General features: G+C 43.7%; 1 protein-coding gene across 2 annotated transcripts in view; it reads left to right on the top strand.

Moving 5' to 3' along the window:
• The first annotated feature begins 62 nt into the window (after positions 1–62).
• GVQW3 (GVQW motif containing 3) overlaps positions 63–10,708 on the top strand; it is a 30,249-nt gene continuing 19,603 nt past the window's right edge. Inside the window, exons 1-2 of one of the 2 annotated variants that reach the window (XM_007078932.3) lie at positions 63–3,288; positions 7,611–8,133. In XM_007078932.3, coding sequence (XP_007078994.1) covers positions 581–1,213 — 633 coding nt within the window. In that variant the 5' untranslated portion in view covers positions 63–580 and the 3' untranslated portion in view covers positions 1,214–3,288; positions 7,611–8,133. Of the gene's footprint in view, positions 3,289–7,610; positions 8,134–10,708 lie in introns of those variants that run through there. The other variant, XM_042958959.1, reaches the window with a different exon arrangement.

The following is a 10,708-nucleotide window of genomic DNA, read 5'->3' as shown; positions in this document are numbered from 1 at the left end:
GGCGAGGCCTGGCGCGGACTGCCGCAGTGCGCCTGCGCACAACCTACCCCGCGAGGAGAGAGTAATGCGCATGCGGGCGTGTCTCCCGGGACTCTAGAGCAGGCGAGCCCCCGGCACTTTCGGTAGGTTTGGCTTGCGCGGGTTTTTGCAGATCTGGGGCGAGCTTGCACGTCGTATCGCCGGTGCATCTCTCCTTGCTTGCTTCCGTTGCCACCACTTAGGCCTCTATTGCAGAAATCGCCATACACTCTTAAGGGCCGCAGAATCGGGAAGACCTTGCTGACTGGCACACTCTTGGCAGATCTACGTGCACAAGTTGGACGGAGACGTGTAGATTTCATTTTCCCCAGCTTTACAGCTTCTCTTTGGCCCTCGGGCCAGGTTAGCTTCTCAGGACAGGCCTCCCCAGCCTCGACCCGGAAGCTGAGGGGCAAAAACTCAGAAAAGCAATTACTCCTCCCTGGTGAGGCTTCTGGAGGAGCATTAATAGCGACATGATTCCACTTGCAGCCCTATAGAGATTGGTTTCTCTGTCTTCCCTTACAGTCGTGGTCTTAACGTTCCTGTGTTAAGTGCCAGAATGAGTGACCGCTATCTAGAACAAAGGATTAGTATCAAATTTTGCGTCAAATTGAACAAGTCTGCAAGTGAGACCCACCACCTTTTAAAAGAAGCTTATGGGGATGAAGTCATGTCCAGGGCCAGAGTTTTCGACTGGCACAAAAGGTTTAAAGAAGGGCGGGAAGACGTTCGAGATGACGCCCGAAGTGGCCGTCCAGTCACCCACCGGACGGATGAAAATATTCAGAAGGTCAAGGACTTGGTTTGTTCAAACAGGCGGTTGACAGTGAGGATGATGGCCGAAGAGTTAAATTTAGATAAAGAAACTGTTAGACTCATTCTGAAAGAAAACTTGAATATGAGAAAAGTTTCTGCAAAAGTCCTCTCAGGTATTTTGAAGGATGAACCTCAGCCTGGGAAACTTGACTTTCGGTCTGATCTTTCAAGGGAAACTAGGAAAAATAGCTCGTGTGTAAGGAAAAAGATAACAAGTTCTGAAACATGGACTCATCTCCAGTGTGAAGCTGGCGGGGAGATACCTCTGCCTGTATCTCATCCCCAGAACCACTTCCCTGCCAGCCAGCTTCTGCATGCTTCATCATCAACAAGCCTTCCCACCAGAGCAGCTCAGGACTGGTTCACACCATGGTGAAAGGAATGTGAGGTGGCCGAGCCTGAGGTAGAAAGCTGCCTCACAGTTGGGCACCTTCCTTTGCTGCCCCTCCATTTTCAGTCTTTACCATTCCTTCCCCCATGTCACAGCCCTCCCAGTTACTCTTGCTGGACTGCTGGGCCATCCTCCAGTTTTGAAGAACTTCTGGCTGTTGACTGCTGGTACTTGTTTGTTCTTGAATTCTTTTGCTTAACAAGTTTGGATCTCCTTGCTGCCCAGACCTTAGCTTGTGGCTATCCTGTTCCCGTGTTCTCAACATCCTGCCTCAGGGGTTCATACCATTGAAAGGTGGGAACAGGACCCCCTGGAGTCTTTCTGTCCTCAGGAAGGCATATTCTTCTGGGAGAACCCCAAAAGAAGGCCTACAGTTCCAGCCTGCTTCCCAGGCAGGACCTGAGGTACGGTACAGAAGGCTGTGGCACGCCGACCTAGTGAGCAATGCTAAGGGCATATCCAGCCCAAATGACTCAGTAGGAACCCCTCAGTATTGAGAGGTTGGCCACCCATACTAATCTCACAGACCTGTCTCTCACAGAAGAGCTGGATTTGTTTCATTAGTCCCATGCTTCGCACCCCCATTCGTTTGGGTAACTCCTCTGCTGGAAAAGGAGGATTTGGTCCTAGAAAATATAAGTGAGGAGACTCAGGCCCAGGCTGTGATGTGTGAGGAGGAAGACAAGAGGATACTCTAGACCTTGAATTAAGGGCGTCTGCTGCTCATGTGCTGATTCCCACACAGCTATAACTAATACCAACACTGTCGGGTGTTTTTTGAGCACGTGCAGTTTTAAAAACACTCCTGGGCATTGAAAGTGTGAAATTATAAAACACGGTCACCACAAGGTGGGTGGACTTCCAGATGAGATGATTCCTGAACTGGATCCATAAGGAAGGGTGAGACAGGAGGCTAGGAAATTAGCGGAAGCTTCCCAAGCAGGTGAAACAGCATGAGGCTTCAAACCTGCATCAGTGTGAAAATGATGGCACTCTTGGCTGAAATAGCAAAGTCTGGAGGAAGATAATAGTGTTGCAGAAGATGAACAATTGGGGATAATTTGCTTCCCTTCCTCTGCCCCAACTATGCCATTATTTTATAAATTGCATCCCCTGAGTCTGTGGCTAGGTTTATAATAATTCACTTATTTGATTATCTAATTTTTCCATCAGACCCCCCCCTCCAACGCCAAAAAAAAAAAAGCATTCTCTGCAAGTTCGAACTCCTTTATCTCTTTCTGCCTCTCTGCCAGGATTTATGCAGTGGAACTTTTCCCAAGTGGATTCCAAGTAATACCACATAGACTGGAGACATCTCAGAAATGCCTGATGGAGATGCAGTGGAAGATGGTTAAAAACAGCATTTCACAGGAATAGCCAATGTCTGTTTTACCCAAGGGTTTTCACATGCAAAGCTCCTATTATTGAACTAGTAGATTAGTAAACCATATTGGTTGAGAGAAGCCCGGCACTTAATTATTCAACACAGTTATTTTTAGTTCTTTCACTATCTCTGTCCCCTTCAAAAAATGGCATATTCCCAACTAACACCTGTCAGTTTTGAGGCACCCTTAAACCTACACCTTATGCAACAAATAAAAGATCTTGTGCAAGAAAAATCTTAAACCAAACAACAGCTCATAGACTTCTACCTACTTAGCGATTTGTAGACTTTCTGTTTCAGGACGTCATCTGACGTCTTCCACATCAGAAGAGGTTCTGGGTTCCCCACAAGCACTTGCCACCAGGAACACTGCACTTCTGGAACAAAGGCCCCGTACCTGGCTGTTGCAACTTTGGGGCTGAACCTCATTAATCCTTGCTAGGTTCAGTGGTAATTATTGGAGAATTGGATGCTCCTCGGCCAGGGCCAGGATCCTACAACAGTATCTCTAGGCAACATCTCCAACCTGAGAGAACTTATTTCTGGACTCATTCCTGTCCTGTAAACAGGGCTGGCGTGAGCCTTCCAAAGATGCTGGACCAAGACCATGCTGGAGCATAGGGTACCACAAGCAGTGGTGGCCCAGACAGGGTTTGGACACAGCTACTGGAAGCAGGTAATCAAGAGTGTGAATTCAAATTGTTACAAGTAGCTATAAGGAAAAGGACTTAATGTTTTACTTTAGCTCTTGTGCTGAGTACTAGTCAGGTCGATCTACGGTACTACTGGGGCCCATTGCCCATTTGCGAGGCTTCCCGGAAAATATTCAATGAAATGATAATAGACCCTAAGACAGCTCAGATTTGGGGAAGTAAAATTTCTGCCCTAACACTCATCCACAGCAAACCATCTATACATGGCTGCTCAGAGTTGCTAAACCTGAGGCCAGACCATGATCTAGAGTATCCCCAGACGGGAGAGTTCTCATAAAACAGTATCCCTTATGTGCCCACCCACCAAATTGGTTTTATTGCCGACACAAAAAAAAAAAACCCACCAAATTGGTTTTATTGCCGACACAAATTTTAACCCTGAACTGCACCTTCCCACCCAGGCTTCTTGAGCTAATCCTGTAGTCTCAAGAATCTACCCAACATCGTGCCCCAGGCTCTTGTCCTTGGCTTTTCTTATACACCTCTGTCTATTTTCTACCAGTTTGCTCTCTCTCCTCTGCTACACTGGTGCTTTGTTTTCTGGTTCAGGATCACACCTCTCCCCCTTCTGGTCAAGATTTTCCATTACAACTCTTAATTTTTAGATCCCTCTTCCAGCTCTTCACTTCAGCTCTGAAGTCTTGAGTGGGGAAAGTGGCCCCAGGTTGCTTTCCTATCCTCAAGAAGCAGGGTGGGACAACATGGAGGTATGTGTTCTTATTTTTGTGTTATCTAAGAGACATACAGGGAGGAAGAGAAAGCTCCCTCCCACCCTTAGCCACCAGTGGTTCTGCTCCCCAGAGCCAACCAGTGTTAACAGGTTTCTTAAAGAGGAAATTTGGTTACCTCTGGTGCTCAGGAGTCAGGAAAGTTTTTCAGAAATAGAAGATCCAAATCCCATCCTCTCTGGGTAAGCTCCGTGGAAACATAGAAGATGAAGCCTGGCTCTCTGTAGGACATCAGGAGGAGAGCTGGCCATCTGCAAACCTTGACTGTAATTCTCAAGCTCAACACAGTCATTTAATGAATCTCTTTGGCTTTCAGGCTGATCTCTGTCCCCATCCGCATTCTGGTTCAAAATCCACATGGAATGTTACATTCCACAACTAGAAGTCCACGAGAATAGACACCTTCCAGGGCAGATCATCCCATCAGTGATTTTATCTAATTCTTCCTCTACCCCTCACACCACACTATTTTACTTCCACCTGTCCCACTGGTAATGGAAAAAAAAAAAAAAAAACCCAGAAAGAATTAAATATTCACCAATCTTTGATTTTAAAAAACATGTGGATAGTTCTGCAATCTTCTGAATTCTGCCCCTGGTTCTGAATCCTCAATGAAATGTTATTATTTAGGAAGAATGTGTACCTGGCGCCTGCTTTCCAGAGACTTCCTTTCAAATCCATTTCTTAGAATTCAGATTTGCCAGTGAACATGCCTTGATAAATGTGGGTGCCAAATGACTTGAGGCCATCTAGTAAAGGACGGCGATACCCTTGGGGAACTGTCTCTACATCACATGCACTGCTCAGCCAGCCTGCTATTTGCAGACCACTTCACCTCTAGGTCCTTGGGATTGGGTCTCACCAGGGTCTCACGTGGCTCAATTAGCAAGAGGTTCCTTTGCTCCTGGAACTGTATATGTAACCCTGTGTTCTCCAACTGCTTCTTGGTTAGATCAGACCTCTCAGATCTTACCAGGCTTTACACACTATCCAAGGCAACCCTCGTGTATTTCTCTTCTCCAGTCTGCCATATCAGATCCTTGCAAACACTTACCGGTTGCATCACCCTTCTCCAGTATTAATATCTAGAAATAAAAAAGCTATAGTGGGGAACTTCGATACTTCCAACAACCCTTGGATCTCGTAAAGGGGTCAACAAAAACTTTTTCTGTAAAGGAAATGTCTTAGGATTTGTGGGCCATCCAGTCTGTGTTGTAACTGCTCAGCATTTTATTGCAAAAGCAGATATAGCTAATACGGAAGTAGGTGAACATAGCCGTGTCCTAATAAAACTTTATGGATACTGTAATTTGAATTTCACATGTTACAAAATACTATTTTGATTTTGTTCAACCATTTAAAAATGTAAAAAACCATTTTTAGACTTCTTAGCTTATACACCACAGAAAAGCAGATGATGGGCCAGGCTTGGCCCATGGACCATAGTTTGCCTGCCCCTGGTCCAGTGTATGTAAAGTGTGTATATAAAATGACAGATGACTGATCCTCTTCCATCGATAATGTTAACGCCATATTGACCCACCAGTGTCTGACCACTTACTGCACGGAGACTGTAGAATATTGAAGGGAATCTTTATGATGCCAGGAGAGTGAACTACAACTGAATGATGGACTGTTTATCGTAACCACATTCTGTTTCACAAAATAAGTTCTATGCTGTTTTTGACTAAAAGTGATATTACACAAACTACTACCTATATTATGCCCTTTTCGTATCTCAGAAACAATTTTGGCGATGCTGCACATGGTTCCAAGTTGCAACCAGTGATAACAAGGAGCTGAAGGTGATTCCAAAATTGCCTTGACCATGGGCAGCATTTGAATGAGTTTATGTTCTTACCTATGAAAGTGACTACTGTGGAAGCGACAACACTCACGATTCAGCGCACGCTGGGGCCAAGGGTGTACCCTTGTTTTACTTGCTTTTCCCCCAAAGAGAGCCGTATTGTGTCACCTTTATTTAAACTGGTTTCCCAAAATTGAGATAGAATCTCAGGATTGAACAGATGTTTACAAAGGTATTTAATCCAGCAAGTCAAGTTTTTCTTGAATCCTGGAGTGACGAAATACTACAGCTGCTGAATAGTTGCATCTGAAAGCAGGTTCTGTGTTAATTCCAAAAATTTTTGTCAAGCGACTATATGTCCCAGGCACTGTCCTGTGTGCCGAGGTGCAGCAATGGAGAAAACAGACACGGGCCTTAGATCTGACAGTCTAAAATCTAATTATATTACTCTTCACCCGGGTAGAACTTCTCTTCCATGTCCCCACACTAACTTATTGTTAATTGCATACCTGAAAATAGGTATGACCTTTGCTGTAAGTCTCTGTGCTGCGGTCGTGAAGCCTCTCCAACTGCGTGAATAATTTGAGGACTGTATGTTCCACTTAGATTTTATTATCCTTTAGACAGATCTGTATTGGTAGGAAAACACGCTGGCAGTGTTGGAAGTGTAAATTGGCAACAGCTTTCTGAAAAGCAATTTGGCAGTATCTATCAGGAGCTTTAAAAATGTTTATATCTCCTGATCCTCTAATTCCACTTCTGGGACTCTGTCCTAAAGAAATAGTCTAAAATGTGGGCAGAATTTATGCTTAACAACCCAGAAGTCCAACAGTAGAAAATTGGTTAAATAAATTACAGTATGACCATACAATAGACTATTATGCAGTCATTATAATTAACGTTTATGAACAGTTAAAACACCATGGCGAAATGCTTATATTAAGTGAAAAGGGTGTTATACAAAATAGTATATATAAATCCAAAATTGTCTCTCTTTTTTTTAAGTTTATTTATTTTGAGAGAGAGAGAGAGAGAGAGAGAGAGAAAGCACAAGTCGGGGAGTGGCAGAGAAAGAGGGAGAGAGAAAGAGAATCCCCAGCAGGCTCTGCACTGTCAGCACGGAGCCCCAGTTCAGGGCTCGAACCCACAAACAGTGAGATCATGACCTGAGTTGAAGCCAGTCACTTAACTGACTGAGCCACCCAGGCTCAGTCTTTTAAATGACCAGAACGGGCATGCCAACTCTGTGTGGTTGGGTTATAAGTATTTTTTTTTTTTAATTTTCCATTTCTTCTCTTTTAAACAACATTTGTCCAAATGTTATTACTTTTATCAGAATAAGACAGTAGCACCAAAAGGTGGCGATGGAAGACAGTGAAGGCCAAACCGCTAGTTTGGTCCATGAATAATGAACTGTCTGGGTGGATACGGAGGCTGTATGCCATTGCATTGCGGGTAGCAAGAGTGGGACAGAAGGGAAAAGGGCCTGCCCGAGAGGAAAGGCAGGTGACCAGGATCCCTACAAAAAAGGCAAAGTGGTATGAGAAGGTACCATGTTATGTAATCCTAGGTAAGTAAAAGCACGAATGGATCAGGTATGTTCTGACAATGGGAAAGGATATGGAATACTCTCCTGAGCAAAATTAACCTCATTCTCGCATTCTCTCATACAAAGTGAATATTCTCAAGATGGATTTTATTGCAGTTGATTCTCTGAAGAATCCTTGAGCCTTCCATATCATTTTTTTAGGATAGAAATGCCTATTGATGTGCCAAGCCTGCCTCCTCCCATACTGGGATGCTCAAGCAACCTGGACGCACATGGAAATATTTGGTATTCCAAACTGGGAATCCCACAGCATATCATGAGTCATCGTAATGTTGTAACTTACAAAACTAAAGTTTGCAAATGTTATTTTGGTGGGATCTGGAATTGCTGTGCTTTTTATCTATGTCTTCAGAGTAATCGTGTTACAGGATTTTAAAGTGAGAAATGATGTAGCTAATGCCTATACATAAATGCGACTGTTATGTTGGGAAAGTGTGTCCTCCATTGTTGCTGTAGCAAAACGTTTATCATTAAAATGCCAAACATCTTCTCAGTAAAATTTCAAACTTTCAGTTTAGTACGTAAATCTTCTATAGGCATATAAATTATGGATTTGCCAAGCTGAGAGAGTTCTTTAATATTGAAGTGTAAGTGTTGGTCTGTAGAAAGAACAGAAGAGTGGGGCGCCTGGGTGGCGCAGTCGGTTAAGCGTCCGACTTCAGCCAGGTCACGATCTTGTGGTCCGTGAGTTCGAGCCCCGCGTCAGGCTCTGGGCTGATGGCTCGGAGCCTGGAGCCTGTTTCTGATTCTGTGTCTCCCTCTCTGTCTCCCTCCCCCGTTCATGCTCTGTCTCTCTCTGTCCCAAAAAATAAATAAAAAACGTTGAAAAAAAAAATTAAAAAAAAAAAAAAAAAAGAAAGAAGAGTGAAACATGGGTGTTAGTTCTGGCTCCTTAATAGACCACGTGACTTTGGGCAATTCATTTGCACCCTTGGAGCACTCTAGTTTACTCATCTGTAAAAGGAGAATAATAACACTTATCTCATGGACTTGTTTGTTTTGTTCATTCAACAAATATTTATTGACTGCTTATGTGTATTTGACACTGTCCTAGACTCTAAAGATATAGCAATAAATGAGACAAAAGAATGTTCCTCCTTCTGAGCATACATTTAAAAGCAAGAATATAGCATGTTAGATAGTGATGATTAGATGTGAAGCATACATTAAATAACGTAGGTGATGCCCAACACAAGACTTGGCATGTAGTACTAAGTAGATAGTGATTTCCTTTTTTTGTTTGTTTGTTTAGTTTTTTGTTTGCTTTTGTTTTTAAAAAGAAAGAGAGTGCAAGCAAGGGAGAGGGGTAGAGGGAGAGAGAGAAGAATCTTAAGCAGGCTCAGCACCAGAGCGGGGGTGGTGGGCTCGACTTGGCTTGACCCCATGACCCTGAGATCATGACCTGAGCCGAAATCAAGAGTCAGACACTCAACCAACTGAGCCACCCAGGCACCTCTTCCTTTGCTTCTTTAGTCTTCCTAATGGCTCTTGAATTACTCTACAACATGGTAGTAATCGGCAAAAATCCTGACTCTGCCTTCTAGCTCTTGCCAGTTAATAAGGCCTAAACCTGTTTTTGCTTAAGAAGACAAATAATTCCTACAGTTTTGTTTTGTACTTCCTGTATGGCAGATTAATCAAGGTGGTGCCTAAACACTGTTGATAAATGGCCTTTTCTGAAGCCAGTTGGCAGGGGTCTTTGCCTCGGGCTAGATGGCAGGTGTTAGGTCCACAAAGACAAATGCGGGGGTGTCATTGCTGTTTAAGTAAAACAGATGCACAGACCACAATGGCTGTTTCTGTTAAAGGTGTGTGCCCTATGCCCTATTCCCAGTACTGGTGAGCCAGGCAAAGTTTGCGTTATTTATGGGATACCAGGGCATTGACAAAAAGCCAGGAAAAGGCGGGTTTAATGCTTATGGTATGTTTATATTTCTGCCCCATTGTGGAAATTTTGGAAGGTTCAAGGAATGTTGGAAAATAGCAGCCAAAAGTTCACCCCTAGGGGTTCAGGTACTTCACCAGACCCATTTCCCTGGCTCATCTTCCTCCTCCAGAAACATCCATTCATTTACTGAATTTCCTCTTCAGGTCTGGGCCTGTGGTAGACACAGAGGGTACAGCCCTTGCCCTGAGGCTGTGCCCGGCCTCGTGGCATGGAGGCAGGGCCAGAGGTGGAGAGACCACTGAGAATGGGCTCCCACCTTCAACTGTCAGTCTTTTCCAGAGGACGACTGTAAGGAACAAGCTTTTACACAGAATTTGGGGCAAAAAGTTAGGATGATCATACACAGGGTGATTGTAGGAATGAGAAAGTGGGGTACAGAGAGACAAAATACACAGAACAGTGGTAAGTGGCCTGCTGGCTATACCATCCCCAGGATTCAGTGTGAGGTATTGTCTCTCAGAAGAAACTAGATGTTAGGCTGGAGGCCAGTACCCCTATACCTTGCTCTAGGAACCTACTAAGAGAAAATTCAGAATCACAACTCAGATTCGATGAGGAATTCGATGAGGAATCCATTTAACCACAAATCAGATTCGATGAGGAAATTGGCCCACGGAGGTTGAGTGATTTTCTTGAATCACACATCCAGCTGGTGGCAGAGCCAGGATAATAATGAAGGACCTTGAATTTCACTCAGTGCAGTGAGTTTTTTTCCATTACTCCATTGGTAATAATTGCCTTTACTGATGTGTACATTGTGAAGGTATCTTTAAAACAGCAGTCAACCTTATGTTTGATACATATATGATTTACCAACCGTTGATTTATATGCAATTTTTAAGGAACATATTTATAGCACAGAAGTAGGACAAAGGTTTTTCCAAGTTTCCTTGGGGTGTCCAGGCCCTCTGGTCCTTCTACCAGAGGTGTGTATTCACAAGTAAATGCTGGCATTCTGTCATTCATTTTTTCCAGATGTCCTTTTCAAGTAGTGTGTTGGGTTTTATGTTTTTAATATTTCTCATACACGTTTTTAAAATCTGGACACGTAAATCCTAATAAAGTTCTCAGCTATCTCCTCTCTGCCGTCTCGAATTTCCGGGTGTGTTTATATTTATGACACAGTGTCTGAAGGCGTGAATGCTCTCACATCATTAGGGTTTATATTCCTAAACCATAGACTTGGTGCGTTTCGAGATGTTCTGAAAATTCTTTACACTTCACTTGTAAATGCCACTATACTGTGCCATGACATTTCCATAGTAACGCATATTTCGAACAGGAAAACAGA

This window comes from Panthera tigris, chromosome D1, assembly GCF_018350195.1.
Source record: "Panthera tigris isolate Pti1 chromosome D1, P.tigris_Pti1_mat1.1, whole genome shotgun sequence".
Classification (NCBI taxonomy): Eukaryota; Metazoa; Chordata; class Mammalia; order Carnivora; family Felidae; genus Panthera; species Panthera tigris.
Note: the sequence above shows the minus strand (reverse complement) of the source record. Positions and strands in the feature narration are given on the sequence as shown.